This window comes from Rasamsonia byssochlamydoides (assembly GCF_041956645.1).
Source record: "Rasamsonia byssochlamydoides strain NRRL 3658 unplaced genomic scaffold VTN77scaffold_18, whole genome shotgun sequence".
Lineage (NCBI taxonomy): Eukaryota > Fungi > Ascomycota > Eurotiomycetes > Eurotiales > Trichocomaceae > Rasamsonia > Rasamsonia byssochlamydoides.
In genome coordinates, this window is record NW_027192401.1 from 357,634 (window position 1) to 375,534 (window position 17,901).

Here is a 17,901-nt window from a genome sequence, read left to right on the forward strand (position 1 = left end):
GCTGCAGGACATTATAATTTATTACATCGACCACCTTCCCTCGGAATTGCGATCGTTTCTACATACAATTCCCCGGTGTATGCAGGCCTCCGGTCTTTGATTCTACATGGCTCGAACGCCAATGGCATGCCCTGAGGACTCCCGCTGATCGCGTTTGGACCGGACTCCCTGAAGTGCAGTTTTCTCCCACCTACGGAGTACGTCGTCGGAGATGGCGCCAGGAAAAGACGCGGTGGAAGCAGGCCAAACAGCTCCGGACCTGGAGATTGTGGGAAACCAGGTGACGATCCACCCGACTGGTTTCACAGGCGGCTCCGACACCCAAGATGACGGGATCACCGAGCGGAATCTCGTCCGGCACATGGCGCGCTTTCGAGAAAACCCGTTCGAATTCCTCCGTGAAGTGAGCCTCTTCGTGTCGGGAACGGGATGGCGCGCCTACGACTCGGTCATTGGCCAGCCGATCTTCTACCCTGGTTTCTCGGAACGGATCAAGAACTTGATTCTGGAGAGTCCGCTGCTGCGGAACAAGATCAGCGAGCTGGCCGAGGCGCGATTGAAAGTGGAGGAAACGGAAGGGTTATTGGGCGCGACTCCGGATGTGATTGAGAAAGCGAAGACTCGGCGCAGGAGCGAGATCGAGGGGAACTTGCGAGAGGTGGTCGACACGATGATGGAGAATATGATTTGCAAAATGGACAGCAATACGTTCATTCGAAGCGCATACTACATAGCCACCCAGCTTCTCACTCGCGCCTACCACCAGGGTGAGTACTGTACATCTCCATTGCTGCCGCAAGACAAGACTGATGGCCGCAGGAATTCATGTCTCCAGCGAGGAAGTCCTACGTTTGAGGAAGGTGGCTGAAGAAGCGGCCAAGAAGAAGCATTCGATCGTTTTCCTGCCCTGCCATAAGTCTCACGTAGACTACGTTTCATTGCAGATTATATGCTACCGCCTCGGTATCGGGCTGCCCATTGTAGTTGCGGGCGACAACCTGAATTTTCCCCTCGTGGGGAGTTTCTTGCAGCATGCAGGTACTGTTTGGGAGAATTCCTATACTGCTGAACTGATGGCATTGACAATCGCGCAGGCGCTATGTGGATCCGGCGGAGTTTTGGAGACGATCCGCTGTATCACGCTGTCGTACAGACGTACATAGACGTTATCTTGCAGCAAGGCTACAATTTCGAGTGTTTTATAGAGGGCGGACGATCAAGAACGGGAAAGCTGCTTTCGCCCAAATTCGGCATCCTCAACTTCATTGTCGACAGTCTCCTCTCCGGCCGGGTTGAGGATACCGTCATCTGTCCTGTGAGCACGCAGTACGACAAGGTGATCGAGACGGAGTACGGCTTCCTTCGTATGCTTTGTAGGCGGGTCTCTACTGACATTTCAACAGATCTTATATCAGCGAACTTCTGGGTCAACCGAAGCGCAAAGAAAATCTGGCGGATTTCCTGTCCTCCTCTTCAGTCTTGTCGTTGAAACTGGGTCGGGTAGACGTGCGCTTTCACGAGCCATGGAGTTTAAGAGAATTCCTTAATCAACAGCTAGAGCGGTTGAACTTGGAGCAATCTCTGAGCTTGAACTCGAGGATCACGCTGAGCCACTCTGATCGGGGGCGGATCCTGCGGACATTGGGATATAGAGTCTTGTCGGACATCAACGCTGTTTCAGTCATGATGCCAACCGCGCTTGTTGGGACGGTTTTGCTGACCCTTCGCGGCCGTGGAGTTGGCAAAACTGAACTAGTTCGCCGCGTGGACTGGCTGTGTGAACGTGTCCGAGCGAAAGGTGGACGAGTGGCACATTTCTACCGGGCACCCACGGCGCAGGTGGTTGATCGGGCACTTGAAGTCCTGGGACCGAAACTCGTGGGCGAGGTGACCGGCTTGGTGGAGCCGACGTACTACGCGGTGGATCGGTTTCAACTGTCGTTCTACCGCAACATGACGATCCATCTCTTCATCACGGAGGCACTGGTCTCTGCGGCGATGTATACGAGGGTGAAGCAGGGCGGTGGCCCTGCGCATCAACGCATCACGTACGAGGCTCTTTTGGACCATGTCTCGTTCCTCTCGCAGGTGAGCAACTCCCTTTGTAATCTATTCCGATTCCGTGGTCTGACATGTCTAGCTCTTCCGTGGTGAATTCATCTTCCCTCCCGACGGGTTGACGACCAACTTGGAAAAGACCCTCCGCGGGCTGGAAAAGGATGACGTGATCAAGGTGACTAGAGATCCTGCAGGCCAGCCAACCCTGATTGAGCTCAGCGATGCCGAACGGCAGTGTGGAAGAGAGAACTTTGACTTCTACTGCTTCCTGATCTGGCCATTTATCGAAGCCAGTTGGTTGGGGGCAGTTTCGTTGATGGGACTGACGCCTCCTTTGGACGGACCATCCGATGTCTGGATTGACATGAAGAAGGCGCAAGATAGCGCTCAACTGGTAAGGAAGACGCATCTCGTGTGATTTCCACCGACTAACGACAGATCGCAGCTCGGGAAGACATTATACCACCAAGGCGACCTGTCCTACTTCGAAGCCGTCAACAAGGAGACGCTCAAGAACGCCTACCAGCAGTTTGCCGAGGAGGGCATTATCCTGGTTGCTAGGAGCAAGGAGCAGCGGATACCGACAACGATGAGGCTTGCTCCGGAGTGGACTCCCGAGCGGGATCCGGAGACCGGAAAACTTCTTTCCCGTGGCCGCCTGTGGGACTTTACGGAGCGGATTGCGCAGTCTCGTCGGGAGGGGTGAGTAGATCTCTTCTCTTATCTTACCAGGTAGGAATTGGAGCAGTTATCTAACTGATAATCACAGGAAAAACCGCCGCGACGGCGCCACTGTATCCTCCCGCGTCCTAACCATGACCGACACTGTGGGCCGAGAGCTGTTCCGCAGCGCAGTAGCAACAGCAAGCGCTGATACAGCTGACATGAACGTGTCGTCGCGCAAGCAGCGGCGAACCAGTATTGAGGCGAGGGCGAATCTGTGATGCGATACCTAATACGTAGATACCTAGCTTGTGATTAAGTTTTCTTTTTTCCCCTTCTTTTTTGCAGAGGCTATGGGGATGGTATTCTGTTGCTAGAACACCATACTGTACTGTATATATCATACCGTTCATGAATATTGTGCTTTTTCCATCATGTCGATATCTCCTATCTGCAGTGCATGTCAAATATCAGAAAGGCAGATGCTATGATGTGAATAATACCCATGTATACGAGAGCGAGAACTCTTTTGTTGTTGTTGTTGTTGTTGTTGTTGTTGTCTGCGTCTCTGTGCTGTACATTCTGTACATACAAGTTTGCTGCAACCTATGGGGCATCATTACCTACCTAAGTAGTTCCCTTTCCCTTTCTTTCCATTTTAGCCCTAAGCGCGGAGCCATGCTGCCCTGCGTACGGAGTATGCTTTGGCTTTACCGAAGGCTGGGTGTCTGTCTCACTGAGTACTAGTATAAATAATTAAACTAGAGATTTGATTAATATTCTTTAATACAAATATTCTTACTCTTCACTCTCACGCAATGTATTAAGTGTACAACCGCCCCCGTGTCGGCCTAACAACAGCAAAAGAGGTAAAGCTGCAGTGGGCATGGGCCATGGTCTCCGTTTCAGTGTCATTATTATCCGTACTGCTGCCGCTCTTGACTCTCGCCAACGCCCATTCCGGTGGCGAGATGGTCTCCCCCCAAATGACTGGTTTCAACGCTGCCTCCTTGTCGTCGGCGGGTGGATGACAGGCCGCACTGATCACGGCACTGCAACTCCCTGCCAGCGGCATTTCTGACTGGAATCGCCTACATGCCAGGATCAAAAGGGCGATCGACATCATCCCCCCGACCGCAATGGCAAAGATGATTGCAATCGGCGAGTATCCAAGCGCGCTGGTTTGCCCCTCATAATCGGGGTTCTCCCAAAAGTCATACGGCAAGACCTGCACGTAGAAGAGGCTTTGGGAGAGGTGCCAGTGCAGCACCGTATAGGTGATCAGGAGCGGGACACTATATCGACACGGCACACTGAGCCAGTAGGTTGACAGCTGGCAGCTGTCCTTCTGAGACCATGACACCCGAGTGGTTTCCGCTTGGCGCCGTAGCTGCTGTATTCCGCTGCACACAGCATGCTCGTTAGGACACTATTGTAGAAAGAATAGGTGATGCTAATGGCTAATTGCGGTAGGTTGGCCAGCAGGATGTTGCCCATTAGGCCTAGGTTGATCGAGTAGATGATCGTGCTCGGGTCAACGGTCCCAATACCGAGGTTCCAGAGATATTTGATGTCGGTGCTGCCATAGTAGTAAAGTGGTAGTCCGTCTGGACCGAGAGCCAAGCTGAGTGAGTATCCTGCGAAACCAAGACAGACGGAGCAACTGCGCATTGAGTTATTTGGGTTTTGATCAGATATGTAGGTAGGATTTACAGGATGAGGGTCACGGTCCACCGCAGTAGCGTGGCAGCTTGCATCCAGAGCTTTGGCTTGGATAAAGGTTTGGCGACAATCTCGGATGGATATTGAAGCTCGTCTTTCCGGGAATTGATGCTTGGCGATTTGCGCTTCAAAGCAGCCCTTTTTCTGTTCTGCCATGAACGGAATACCCGGGACTTGTCCATCCAGCACCGTCCCGCCGTGGTCGGGTCGGGTTGTGCTAGAAACGAAGCAATGGCGTCCCCCACGGTCACCAGAATTTCCTCTCGATCCTGACGAGCGGTCAAGTACATGCAGGCCACCTTGACGATAGCACACCCGATGACGACCAGACAAATGGGCGGGTTATAAAGCAATTGACACCGCTCTTCGACTGATATGCTCAGACAGCCATCAATGGAGTAGTCGCCAATAACAGAATCCCAGCCAACAAGAGTATAGTCATAGGTCGGGATACATGACCACCCGTCTTGCTGAATGGTGACATTGACGTACCAGTAGAGTGGACTAAAGCCCGCCTGTTCGTAAGAGATGTACTCCTGCACCTCCTGCATGGTAAGAGGTCTTATCCAGTCCAGCCATTGTAGGATCTTCTCTAAGTCGTCACAGAGCCAGCCACCTACCCCCGTCGCCACACAGTCGTCAGAAGTGAAGTTAGACGGGCTGTAAGTGACAGTTCCATATGGATCACCAGGATCCATTTTCAGGAATAGATCCCCGACATCGCTGTCCAGACCGCCTTTGCTACAGTCTGCTGTTGCTCCGCACAGCCAGTCATATCGGGAATATGGGCCAACATTTATACCATCATTTCCAAGGTTCCTTGTGGGGTTGCTTCCCGCCCCTCCCATGAGAATCGATCCGTCCTCCTGTCCGGTCAAATTGTTGGAAAGGACTATCACAGTCCCTGTTCCGGACACGTAGTTGACGGCTTAAGTATCGACGCATTGTTTGGTGGTCAATTTCTCAAAGTGACCCTGTGACATTTTCGACGCCAGCTCGGACAAACTGACAACCACGGGGAGACAAGCGCCGAGGTGGTCGCTCGTATTGTCCGATACCCGTTTGGGGTCAAAGTCGCTCGGAGCGATGAGGACGCCGTATTGGTTTGTGGCGATGGATGAAAAGACGGCCGAGTTGTATCTGCTCTCGGTTGTGAAAATGCAAACAACAACACAGTCAGATGAATCTTACATTAGATGAATCGGCGTAGAAGTGATAATCAGCAGCAGCCAGAGAATTAACTGTTTTGTACTAACGGCCGAGAGATTTCTCAACCCCGGTATGCCGGCCGATTTCCAGCCAAGTATGCCGGGCGTGCGCCCGATCGACGTCCTTCCGTGTGGGTGCGCTCAAGCATTGCATGCAATAGTTGCTGGCTGCCAATATGGATGTGCTCAAAAGATTAATCACAAAGTGCAGACCTATGTCCCAATTTTTCGAGACGGAGCAGTTTCCTTTATAGACGACCGCAGTAATAAAGCCGCCGTCGTTGAGGTTGGAGGACGCAAGAATGGTGGCCGTGATGAACAGAATGATGTTGATGAACAGGACGACGGAGGCACCGGTGGCGCAGATGTAGACCCCTTTTATCCACTGGCGAGAATGATCAGAACCTGTGTCCGACGCGTCGTCCTCCAGAAGAGGACTGCGTGGCTCACTGTTCGACGAGCGCCGGTCATCACCACACCGTTCGAGCTCGATGGTTTCCTGCTCACTTGCAAATTGAACGGGGAAATATTTCCACTTCGTTTCCCGAGTCTGTCGCATCACTGTCAGAAAGAACGTTTAGCACCATACAACAGCGAAAATGAGAAATTCTGAGGCTGAGATACCTGTGACAAGAGAAAGTCGCCATTATTTATGTGTCGCCGACGACTCATTCAGCCGAACGCATTGTTACCTGGGTACACCAATACGAGGTATGTACTCGTACCAGGAGCCTCACTGCTGGTTTCTGGCTGACCAGGCGAGGGACTGCGGAAGGAGGCCATCTTCGCGCCCTGGGATTCGCAAGTTCCAGGACGCCTTGGGTGCGTGGGCGACATGCCGACGCAAGTGGGACAAACTGGAAGGTGCCCGCGGTCTGTAGCCAAAAGAGGCAGGCCGCATGACAGCAAATCGAAATTCTAACATAGGAAGTTCTGGTTGGGGATAAAGTAAGGTAGGTAGTTACTATAGGCTTTAAGGTTAACGAATTTTCTGTATGAAAGAAATAATTTAATTTGACCAATTTTGTAACCAAAAATCTATTTTACAATTGCCCTTTGTAGATAATATTTCTAAATAAACTGGGTCCAAAATAAACCTTTTGGGAAGGCACTGTATCATTAGGATTCTATCTCAGTAATTGAAGGCCAAAATATTTATTCTTCAGGGGCTATAAGGCCCTATTATTAGGGGCTGTAAAGGCAATTTCTAGGGGATCTAGACCTAGTTTTCATGGGCTCCTGTATCTACCTAATACTTGATTAGCTGTCCTGCGTGATATACGTTGATCCTGGAGAAATGAAAGCCATTTGTTTGTCTTTCCAAGTAACTATTCTGTACTCTGGTTAGAAGACTATACCTAGGTATTCTTGTAGAATTCGGCAGAAACTCGTGTCATTGTCACCATGGTACTATATATATAGTAGGACATGTGATTATTGCAGTTGGTCAGACACAAGATACTACTGCAGCAACTCGCCAATCACGTTTTGTACCCCGCGTCAGCTCAGCTCAGCTTCTCCTTGATAAAGGCCCCAATTCAATGCAGTTCAATTCAATCGATCTCTCCAACAGAAGATCAATATGGGGTGAGGGTTGCTCCAGAACTCTTCTTGATTCATGCCTTCAGATCAGGCAAGATGAGCGATCCGTCACCAGAGAAAGCCCCGGGGAAGGAGAAGCTTCCTGGCTTCAACCCCGTGACCTCCAAGATCTTTGTCTATGAGCCTCAGCCTCAGCCTCAGTCATCCTTGCCATCTTCTGTCCCTCCACCCACAACGATTATCGTCTTTGGCTGGGGCGATGGACAGCCTCGTCACGTTGCCAAATTCACAGATGAGTATAAGAGCCTCTACCCCGCCGCAAGGATTATCGGCGTGTTGTCCGCTTCGAAAGATATTATTTTCAACTCGAGGCGGTCAGCTATCGCCGTGATGTTACCCGTTGTTGCGCTGCTGTCATCTGGAAGCTCCTCCTCAGGCGAGGAGAATGTGAACCAAGAAGGCAAGGCTTCTGACGAACGAGTTCTCATCCACGTCCTCTCCAACGGCGGCTGCGTCAATTTCGAGGCAACCTGCGCAGCCTACTATTCGGTCTTTGCGTGCCCCTTCCCCCATTCGCTGCTCGTCCTGGATTCTGCGCTCGGGGGTGGCCGTTTCGTGACGGAGGTCGGGCGAATGAGCCGCGCTGTCGCCGTTGGGGTTCTAGCGGCGTTCCCGATTTCTCGCATCATGCCTGCAGCAGCAGCACAGACTGTCGCACAGCTGACCTGTCTGATGTGGTTGACGGCCATGGTCGGCGTGCCGGAATTGCTACTGGGGAGGGAGAACCCCGTGTCGGTGGCCAGACGGTCCCTCAACAGCAGCAGACACTTGATGGATCCTACGGCGGAAAGACTCTATATCTATTCGGTGTCAGATAATATTATCGATTGGAAGGACGTTGAGAGACATGCCGCAGAAGCCGCAGCGAGAGATTGCGTGGTCCGAAGAGAGAAATTCGAGGACTCTCCGCATGTGAGCCATCTAAAGCGACATCGACAGCGATATTGGGATGCCGTGACGAGAGCCTGGAAGGATGCAGTGATCAAGGCCAAGATCTAGTCTTGTCCTTATAGAAATGCTGTATGATCTAAAGCATCCTCGTCCAGAGATTGAAGAGACAGAGAAGAGTACTTAGTGTTGGCGTGACAGGCAATCAACCATGGAGCAAGTGGATTCAAATTGATAGTAGCATACTAGCTAATCAGCATAAACACAAATAGAAACAGTCTTCTGAGGGATTTGAGCCCATATTTATGCTTGTAGGGCGACAAAGAGATCAAAAATAGATCCGGTTTCTTTGTGGTAGTGATAGGAGACTTTTCTGCAAACGGCATGGGTGGTGAGCATACACAAAGAACGCCAACATTTAGACTCCAAGTTCAGGGAGATACGTGCACATAGGATTCTGTACAAAGCGCATGGAGAGATAAATAGAAGGTACCCATCCAATTCCAGAGTTATGGAACAGAATAGAATATAATTATACCCCAGCTGGTAGTGTTTGTCGCGTATACGCAGATCCTGGTCCAAGCTAGGTACTCACTGACTGGATTTTGTTGACAAATGATCTAGCCCTAATTCAAAATAGAAGAATTAGCGATATACATCCATGCAATGCCATATATCAATTGGAGGTGCTATTCGGGAGGAAACTGCTTGGACTATGTGCTCTCGTGACCCGTGGAGGAGAGCAAGCTCATCGGCAGGCTAGAGTGAATATAGCTCCGGCAGTTGACTCTCGACTCTCATCTCTACCTCCCGCGGCACGGCTGCAATTCATATCCGTTAATTCCAGAGCCTCGGTTGTCATATGGCTAAGACTGCGGCGGTGTTAAAATCTGGCGACTAATCCTGTCAATAGTCACAATCTACCGTGCAACCGTCCCTGAATGGGCCCTGTGTCACCTAGACAGCCACTCCTGCGTGCATCTACGATAACACAGAGCTGAGTCGTGGGGGCCAATAGACCTGGAATGGTGGACTCTTCTGTCCTACACTCCTTCTCAGCAGACACTGCAACGTCGGTTGACGACGACCTTGACGGAGTTCGCCGTCTAATGATGAGTCTACAAATTGCTCGGCTGTCCCAATTTCGCTGCTCATCTGCTATCGATGACAGGCGTGTGTGAATTCCTCGAGATTATGAAGTGTCAGGAGGCCTTGCATTCCTCATCAATATCTCCATAAACCACGAGATACCATGGCTATCAGCTCGCCCGGTATCGTCTTCATCGTGGTGAACACGGTTCTCATGGCACTTGCCATCGTTGCCGTGGGCCTCCGTTTCTACGCACGAAGCCTTACGCGGAGGAACTGGGACCTAAGCGACCACCTTCTCACCGCGGGCGTGGTATGTGTGGATACTTGACTTGCACCGATACGAGTATTAAACTTTCAGCAGGTTATGGCACTTGGGGTCTTGATCGTTGGTATCTTAAGTAAGTGCTCTCATGGTCACTATTCCACTTGTTCCTTTAGATCTCGATCGCAATGCTGACCCAAGCGATGGCAGTGATCGTTATTGGAGGTACAGGGCTTCATAAGGACCAAGTATCACCAGAGCAGATGGTGAACTCGCTGAATCTCTTCCATCAGGACTGGCAATCATGGTCAGCTGACTTTTGTTTAGCTGTTTCTAGCTGTGTATGTTCTCTGGGGTGTTGCAACCACAGCCGTCAAGCTGTCAATTTTGTTCTTCTATCGCTCCCTCATGACGACCAAACTTCTCTACGGGATTATGGTGCTCCCCCTACTGTTCTTAGTCATCGTTGTTCTTAAGCCTTTCATCGAATGTCGGCCACTCCGGTATACATGGGACAAGGTCCACACCCAAGGTACCTGCTCCAACTTGCAACGGGCCCGCATCGGCGGCATCACAGTCGCAGTGGTCAATCTTTGTATCGACTTGACCATCTTCTGCATGCCTCTTCCAGTCTTATGGAATCTGAGGATGGATACCCAGAAGAAAATCTACATCTCGGTCATCCTCTTACTGGGTCTCGTGTACGTTCAACCCCGATTTTTCTTTCACTCATGTTGCAATGATGGCACCGACATGGTTGTTTCGATAGCGTCTGTACGATGTCTGCTCTGCGAATCAAGGCATTGGCCAGTCTCAGCGAAACCGACTTTACCTACGGCATCGTGGACGACTTAATTTATGCTGCTCTCGAGGTAGAACTCGGCACCATCAACGCCTGTCTTCCTTTCTACCGCCCTCTGTTTAGAAAGGTGTTTGGTGGAAGGAACTTCCTGCTCTCCTTCTTTACACGGAAGAATCACCGGCAAGGGTTTGACCTCGGCGAACAGAGGGCTCGAGGCTATCACGAGCAGAAGAGTTTCCAGCACCTAGATGAGGATCTGTATCCGCTCCGTCAGCTTACGACAGAGTCGTATGCAGTTCGCGCTGACTCTTTGGAAGGAAGGAAAGATCCAGGACACATCACGGTCACGCAGTCAGTGGATGTGTTTGTCGGTCGCCGATAACTGTGAATCCATACACGAAGCCGAAATTGCGAAGAAGGTGTCCTTTTGTCTCCATACGATGGGAGTTTCTTCGGTGTCCATTTTATGTATCTATTGCCGCTCACCTCGTCATTTAAGTCCTATTTTCAGCTGATCAGAAGGCGCATAAATAGGAGTCTTTGATGGTACCATTTTGGGAAAGTCAACTGCCAGTCCCAGCATGCATGTCGCACACGAGCGGAGAGCCGGCATTTAAGTTATGACAACTAACGAAGGACCTCAATGTCGTACAAGCTCTTCAGCGGGATTCCAGAGTTAGTCTAGAATCATAGAATCGGATTGAGCACAGGGCTAAAAAGGCAGTGTAACCAACACAATCGCAATACGGAGATTTCAATCAAGAGTAGTGCCACTATGGAGCAACCAAGCATGGATTGTTGCATTGATGGCTCTTTGGTAGCTCAAGCATGTATAGTTTTATTTATTTTTTGATAGGTGCGGTGGTTTCGATGCAGCTCGCGCATTCCTCCGCCAGAGGAGTTGTCAGAATACTCGACTAGGATTCCTAGAATCCACAATGATCAGCTCAAGAGCTGATCATGCCTATTCACACGTTATATAGGGAGTAGAGAGTCCACTGTGCAGAGTAACACGTGACGTGATCAGGCAGCCGGTTCTGGCAGGAGTCAATCAAATATATCAGCTCTCTTCCCTGAATGTGGTCTTCACCATCCTCACAATCATTGCTCCTCTTTCATTGTCTCCTTTCTCTATCAGTAGAATGACTGATCACTAAGGCCGTCAGGCTGTCAGCAAATCCCATCTCACAGAGGCACAATCGAAAATGGACGCTGTCCCAGCAGTTCACTATTGCATAACGTCAACGATCCCTTCCAACCAGAAAGACCCAGAAGAGCCATGGAAGTACGAAGCAGAAGAGGATCGAGGGAAGCGATTGCTGCCTTATGTGATCGACTGTTAAGCACACAAGGATCCTCATCGAACGTTTGCTGCCATCCCAAAATCAGACAACCAGATGCAGACATGAAAACGATGGCATCGGCCGTGAATTACATGGCGTTGTGGTTCCACAATCGCTTTGACCAAGTCCAGGAGAAGATGGCACTCGCCTACGTCGGGTCTACGGATCTTGGACACGCCATTGTGTTTCGGCGAAGTGTCACTGGAAGGTAATAAGATCCGAATATATACACGTGGACTGGACTGTTTTGACCACCCTCAAATAGGTGCTATATATGTATATCTCGAAATATAGCTGCGCAGATTCTCAGCATGCTGGATACAACAACACTTATCACCCGCCGGATTCTGCCTCAATTTTGAGTACTATACTATATGTCCCGGATAGAGCTATTGAACGGAAGACATTATGGACAACGAAAATTCGGAACCGTCTTGTTTTACTGCATTGCCATGGCTGGTTGCCACGAGTCTTATTCATCTGGTTCAGAATTATAACCGTGCTCGCATACAATCCAGCCACGGTGATCGGAATTAAAACGTCTAGCAGAGTGTTGTATAATTTTGAAGGGGTGACTAGGGTGGAATTGGTTGAGCCTGCGGATTGGGAGGGAATTGGAAGAGGAAGGCCGGCGGGAGCAATGACACAATCATGATTTCGCAGCCCAGCAGAAAACGACGAAGAGGAATATCGCTGCCAGCTCGCCGATAGGAATCAGTTTTGTTATCTGTATACCTCTGTGTTTGATTTGGCAAGGTAAAGCATCCTTTCTGTGTGCACTGATCACTCATCGAACACTGGGTGAGGGGTCATCACCCATACGCGGAATCAGCGCAGTCGATTGATTGCATAATTCAGCTGACGCATCCCTCTGTACCTAATTAGAATTAGAATGTCGGATTCATAGTAACTTACCTGCCCTGCTGCAACTGAAACCGCATACCAGGCTCATATTGTCCTGCCAAGTCGGTCATCCTGCGGGGACTGCAACACGATTCGTGCCCTCTTAATTAACGTCATCTACGCTCGGCTAACCAGCTCAGCTGTGGACGCGGCGAATATTCGAGCGAAAAACATCCTTTGCAGTATGCCGGCTGGTGGGCACAGAAGAATCTCTGGCTGGTAGGGGTCCCAGCCCAGAACTATCACAAAGTGCTCGCGGGTTTGAATCCCGCGGTCGACATCTCCGACCACAGTAGGGGAAAGGGAGTAACCTACCTAGGTATATATGTCCTGTGTACTAGGAGAGATGGGGTAATATATGGTATAATTATGAATTACTTACCTCCCTCCTGGTTTTCAATATATAGCAAATAATAGGACTCCTTAAGGTTTTAGCAGTTTTTCCTTAGGGGTTGGCTTCTTATGGCTTGATTAATTATGGGGTTAAGATAGAATTATAATCTTACTAAGCCTCCTTACATCAGGATGGCACTATAGTTATATATAGGTTGATGAGTCTGTAAGCGGCCCGCGGCTGACAGATCGGACTACAACAATCCTTTGCAGTATCTAGTCTGTCCGTGAGGTGATTTCAGACAACCCGTGATTCAGTATCCATCGTTGCCTTTGGATTATTTAGTATTAGCGAGAGTTTCAGTAGAAATCTCAACATGCCAATTCCGACCGAAGTTGTAGGCTCATTGCCTCGTCCGACATGCACGTGCCCCGATGCCATCCCGTGGATTCGACTTGCTGACCGAGCGTTGGCAGATCTCCAACAAGCGTATGCGGACTATGACGCCGAAAATATCTCTCGCGCGCAGCTGGAGTCTTATCAGGATAGGGCTGCACGGGACTCCGTGTCGAAGATGGAGCTGGCGGGCGAAGCGATTGTCACTGATGGAGAGCAGAGAGTGAGCTCGTAAGTACCGCCAGTCCAGTTTCATGCCCTGTCAAATGAAGGGAATATTATGGACTAAAATTGGAATTGTAGATTTGCAACCTATCCACTGGTAGAGTAAGTGGCAGATTACATACTTGATGAATGAAATCCTGTCACCAAACTGATTGCCACAAGTACCTTGCAGGGAACAGGCTTGGCCGACGGCCTGGTAGCAGACGGGCAATACTTTGTAAGTTCGTCGACTGCACATGTGCGATCTAGAAATCTCATCCCAATTTTAGGCAATCTTCGATGACGGCCATCACAGACAGCTCCCTCGTCTTTGCAAAGGCCCTTTTAGGTGATGTCCAGACCCTATTTCCTAGCTGGAGTTTCACTGCTTATACAGATCACCTAGATATAAAACGTACGCATTTGACAATTTCAAAAAGTCCAAGGGCTATGCAAACGGCCCAATGAAACAAGCCGTTATTTCTCCCAGCATGCTCTATCTACTCTATCCTTTGAATGGGGATGTGGAAGGATATCCGAAAGAACAGTTTGTTCAGGATCTCATCAACGAGGTGAGATAATTCGCTCGTCTCGATACAATTGCAATGTTTTCTAAGTATGTATTCAGTGCGAGAAAGACATCCGTGGATGTTTTGAGGCTGGGGCCCAACGCGTTTCGATCGACTTTACCGAAGGTATGTTGCCCCCAGTCATCTACGGTATATACCTAGATAGGTAGGTACCTAGGTAGGTCTAGAGGTCGAACGGCTAAGCTTTTCAATCGAGGCCGCCTTGCATTGAAAAATGACCCGCGTAATCCGTGGACCGGAGCTCACCTCCTAGACACGTTCATCGAGATGATTAATTCGTATTCTCACATTCTTTCCCTCTCTCCTTTTTCTTTTATTGACACTGACAATGCCATGTAGAGTCTTAGACCGTTTCACTGCAGAAGGACGCCGGAATATCGGCATTCACACTTGCCCTGGTGGCGACCATGACTCCGTGCATTCATCCGATGTTCCCTACTATAAACTGCTCCCGAAATTGTTTCGAATCAATGCCGGATACTTTTTGATCCAGCTTGCTTCGGAGAAAGACAAAGTAGGGATATACAAGTTGATTGGGGGACATATCAGGAAAGATGCCAAAGGCGTCAAACAGGTAAGAGAGACACATACTACGGCGCCAATCATGCAGTCCTTCTAGTTCTGTGGAGAGACATTGATTAACGAGTTCCTCTTCTACTCGTGCAGATTGCATTTATCGGGGTCGTGAACCCCCTGAATCCAACCGTTGAGTCGCCAGATGATATCGCTGATGCACTGGTCACTGCAAGCAAGTACATCCCTATTGATCAGCTCGGCGCAACGGACGACTGCGGTATGTTCCCTTCCTTAGGTATTCTCCTGGTTGATGTTGACGTTGGATCCAGGGTTCTCTCCGTTTTCAATCGACCAAAAACCGAAGCATGGAAACCCCGACTTTGCGCGAGATATCGCCTTCAAGAAGATTGCCAATAGGGTCCAAGGTGCTCGTCTCGCAGAATATGTGCTGGGAATCTAGCCGGTTTCGCTAAAGCTGTTGTCAAAACGGCTGTCGACAGCGGTGTCTTTGATCTTTATTAAGTGACAGTACTCTTGAGGGGGCAACATTCATATTCCTAGTCAGGAATAAGCTGAGGCAGAGCAGTCCACCGAGCACTGTTGTTATAATGTCATCCATTAGAGTGGTAGCCCCAGGTTGAAATCTGTTTCGTCAATTGATATTATCACTGCCAAGCTTCGTTATCTGCCACCAATCATTATGTCGTTATCTTCGCATGCGATTTCCTCCCTCACTAAGATACGAACGACCGATAAGCTTGATAACGAACGCTCTAAACCGGAAACGGCGATGTTGTCCGGGTTCCAATCCAGCTCTTATCAGTTTCTCTTTGGACAGCTTTTTCTCTTCTCTGCGCCCTACACTGTCTTTTATTTCAAATAATAATATCTTGTCAAACCTCGTCCCGAGAAGATGGCATGTTTTTTTTTTCTAGCTCCTTGGCTTTCTTACTCATTGCCTATCAATGGCCTTACGCCATGCCGACGGAGTCGATAGGATTCTATTTATTATCGCCAAGATAATCCAGCTATGTAGTCGTGATATTAGGTACCTACCTAGGTAGATGGTTTGGAGAGAGCTAGGTAGAGTCGTTATAATATAAGAGTCCAGAACGTAACTCCCCGAGGTCAGAAAGGAAGAGCAGGAGGGAGAGGATCAAGATAGGTAACCCGTTCTTGCCTTGGAAGGTACCTACTTTGCAGGAGGACGCCTGTTGATTGCGTATCTTTCTTCTTTCTCACTTTTCTCTTCTCTTCTACCCAACTCTAGAGACAGTCCTTCCAAAGAAAAGAGAAAGCTCTGCAGCTGCTCTATGGCTGATCTTGTATGTTGAGCACGAACCATTTCAGATCTACCTATCTCTGCCTTCATCGCGAGCTCTTGCTAACAGTGATTTCACGATGAACCAGCCGACATTCAACGCGTCCATCCCCAATGGGGGCAACCCAACTGAAGTCGACGTGAATGCCCAATATGTCGGATTCGAATACAACTACACCTACATCGTATTCTGCGGCTTCATCGTCTGGCTGATCATCCCCGGTATTGGCCTGCTCTATGGCGGGCTGGCGCGGCGGAAGTCAGCCCTGGCGCTTCTCTTCCAGTCTGTGATGGTCGTTGCAGTGTAAGAATGATGCCCTTTGATCATAAATAAGACAAGCATCCCGTGGACACAAGCTGAGCGGAGCAGTGTTACGTTTCAATGGATGTTCTGGGGTTATTCGCTTGCCTTCAACCGAGAGGGCAGTCCCTTCATCGGAAGCCTCAAGGCGTTTGGGATGATGAACGTCATGGCTGCCCCCTCGCCAAGCTCTGCCGTGCTCCCCGAAATCGTCTATTGCCTCTATCAGCAGCTTTTCTGCGCCTGCACGGTGAGTGATGATGCTTACCTTTGCCGGATTCTCGCATCGCATTCTCGTTCGTCGTGCTGATAGTGCGGAACGATCAGGTCATGATTGTGGTCGGGGGCGCATTTGAGAGAGGAAATATCCTCCCATCTCTGATCTTCAGTTTCTTCTGGGCGACCATCGTCTACTGCCCGATTGCTTGCTGGACCTGGAACAGCAATGGATGGCTCTATAACCTGCCATCGCTGGACTTTGCCGGTGGTGGCCCTGTCCACATTTCTTCCGGATGGGCTGCTCTGGCTTATGCATTCGTCCTTGGGAAGCGCAAGCATCATGGCGAAATCACCCATGGCAAGCCTCACAACACGACCCTGGTATTCCTCGGGACCGTTCTGATCTGGTTCGGATGGTTTGGATTCAATGTGAGCTCGTCGTCCATATGTTCATTAGAATCGTTCTCTTGTTTGCTGACGTCCGTCTTCTAGGGAGGTTCCGCCCTCAATGCCTCCGTCCGAGCCATGTTGGCTGCATTCAACACCAACACTGCTGCATGCACGGGCGTTCTCGGATGGGTTCTGGTGGATTATATCCGGCACCGGGGCAAGTTCTCCGTGGTGGGCGCCTGCGAAGGGGCGATTGCGGGTCTGGTAGGCATCACTCCTGCCGCGGGTTTTGTCTCCGTCTGGCTGGCGGCCTGTATCGGATTCATCACGGCTGTCGTCTGCTCCTCGCTCCAGAACATCAACGATTGGCTGCATATTGACGAAGGGATGGACGTCTTTAAGCTCCATGGCATTGGAGGCATCGTTGGCGCCTTCTTGACGGGCATCTTCGCCTCCTCATCCGTCTCTGCCTTGGATGGGAGCACTCTCGCGCCTGGTGGGATCGACGGCAATGGCATCCAGGTAGCGAAGCAGCTGGCGGAAATCGGAGCCATCTCCGGCTACTCCTTCGTGGTGACGTGCATTCTGCTGTACATTCTCAAGTCCATCCCGGGCATGAACCTGCGGGTCAGTGAAGAGGCCGAGATGGTCGGTCTGGATCGGGCACAGTTCTTCGATGAGCAGATTGGCGACTGGAGTATGTTCGATGGGTTGCCAGGGATGTCGACCAAAGACTCAATTGGAGAGACAGTCACCCCGCCCAACGAAGTGCCTGTCCTCCGGCAGACGAAGAGCGCCAAGTAATTTAACTACTTTCCTTTCCCAAACGTGGTAGACTTTGAATTGCGCAGAACCTTTAGACCTGCAATAGTTAATAGAAGAATAGAAGACTTTGATAGGCCTGTTTTTTTTTTTGCAGAATGAGAATGGCACATTCTTCCACTGTCTGTTTCTTATCTCTCTGGCTAATTTAGCGGTTTCGTTTCACAAGGTAGCATACGGGGTACGGAGTACTCCGTACAGGAATATTATCTTTATCTACTCCGGACGTGCAGATCTGAAACATGCTGTACTTGCTAAGTTTGGG

The 17,901-nt window shown here is 50.0% G+C and overlaps 9 protein-coding genes across 9 annotated transcripts; 7 read left to right on the plus strand and 2 right to left on the minus strand.

Annotated features, from left to right (window-relative positions):
• Window positions 1-211: 211 nt before the first annotated feature.
• Window positions 212-3,002, plus strand: VTN77DRAFT_2418 (uncharacterized protein; the record flags this gene model as incomplete). The annotated part of the gene is made up of 7 exons (XM_069418255.1): window positions 212-767; window positions 820-1,038; window positions 1,095-1,350; window positions 1,404-2,088; window positions 2,141-2,452; window positions 2,504-2,760; window positions 2,828-3,002. The coding sequence occupies 7 exons, from the start codon at window positions 212-214 to the stop codon at window positions 3,000-3,002; spliced, it is 2,460 nt and encodes an 819-aa protein (XP_069279316.1).
• Window positions 3,003-4,430: 1,428 nt separating this feature from the next.
• On the minus strand, window positions 4,431-5,291 carry VTN77DRAFT_2419 (uncharacterized protein; the record flags this gene model as incomplete). The annotated part of the gene is made up of 1 exon (XM_069418256.1): window positions 4,431-5,291. The coding sequence occupies one exon, from the start codon at window positions 5,289-5,291 to the stop codon at window positions 4,431-4,433; it is 861 nt and encodes a 286-aa protein (XP_069279317.1).
• A 1,998-nt stretch (window positions 5,292-7,289) lies between these two features.
• Window positions 7,290-8,252, plus strand: VTN77DRAFT_2420 (uncharacterized protein; the record flags this gene model as incomplete). The annotated part of the gene is made up of 1 exon (XM_069418258.1): window positions 7,290-8,252. The coding sequence occupies one exon, from the start codon at window positions 7,290-7,292 to the stop codon at window positions 8,250-8,252; it is 963 nt and encodes a 320-aa protein (XP_069279318.1).
• A 1,141-nt stretch (window positions 8,253-9,393) lies between these two features.
• On the plus strand, window positions 9,394-10,679 carry VTN77DRAFT_2421 (uncharacterized protein; the record flags this gene model as incomplete). The annotated part of the gene is made up of 5 exons (XM_069418259.1): window positions 9,394-9,543; window positions 9,595-9,631; window positions 9,706-9,761; window positions 9,823-10,196; window positions 10,265-10,679. The coding sequence occupies 5 exons, from the start codon at window positions 9,394-9,396 to the stop codon at window positions 10,677-10,679; spliced, it is 1,032 nt and encodes a 343-aa protein (XP_069279319.1).
• Window positions 10,680-11,702: 1,023 nt separating this feature from the next.
• On the plus strand, window positions 11,703-12,002 carry VTN77DRAFT_2422 (uncharacterized protein; the record flags this gene model as incomplete). The annotated part of the gene is made up of 2 exons (XM_069418260.1): window positions 11,703-11,848; window positions 11,906-12,002. The coding sequence occupies 2 exons, from the start codon at window positions 11,703-11,705 to the stop codon at window positions 12,000-12,002; spliced, it is 243 nt and encodes an 80-aa protein (XP_069279320.1).
• A 1,251-nt stretch (window positions 12,003-13,253) lies between these two features.
• Window positions 13,254-15,043, plus strand: VTN77DRAFT_2423 (uncharacterized protein; the record flags this gene model as incomplete). Its single annotated transcript, XM_069418261.1, has 11 exons — window positions 13,254-13,299; window positions 13,354-13,504; window positions 13,577-13,600; window positions 13,661-13,715; window positions 13,768-13,826; window positions 13,884-14,049; window positions 14,106-14,172; window positions 14,264-14,345; window positions 14,407-14,641; window positions 14,734-14,860; window positions 14,913-15,043. The coding sequence occupies 11 exons, from the start codon at window positions 13,254-13,256 to the stop codon at window positions 15,041-15,043; spliced, it is 1,143 nt and encodes a 380-aa protein (XP_069279321.1).
• Window positions 15,044-16,164: 1,121 nt separating this feature from the next.
• On the minus strand, window positions 16,165-16,492 carry VTN77DRAFT_2424 (uncharacterized protein; the record flags this gene model as incomplete). The annotated part of the gene is made up of 2 exons (XM_069418262.1): window positions 16,165-16,418; window positions 16,474-16,492. 2 exons carry the CDS (start codon window positions 16,490-16,492, stop codon window positions 16,165-16,167), a joined length of 273 nt encoding a protein of 90 aa, XP_069279322.1.
• Window positions 16,493-16,535: 43 nt separating this feature from the next.
• Window positions 16,536-16,916, plus strand: VTN77DRAFT_2425 (uncharacterized protein; the record flags this gene model as incomplete). Its single annotated transcript, XM_069418263.1, has 1 exon — window positions 16,536-16,916. One exon carries the CDS (start codon window positions 16,536-16,538, stop codon window positions 16,914-16,916), a length of 381 nt encoding a protein of 126 aa, XP_069279323.1.
• A 33-nt stretch (window positions 16,917-16,949) lies between these two features.
• On the plus strand, window positions 16,950-17,618 carry VTN77DRAFT_2426 (uncharacterized protein; the record flags this gene model as incomplete). The annotated part of the gene is made up of 1 exon (XM_069418264.1): window positions 16,950-17,618. One exon carries the CDS (start codon window positions 16,950-16,952, stop codon window positions 17,616-17,618), a length of 669 nt encoding a protein of 222 aa, XP_069279324.1.
• Window positions 17,619-17,901: the final 283 nt, after the last annotated feature.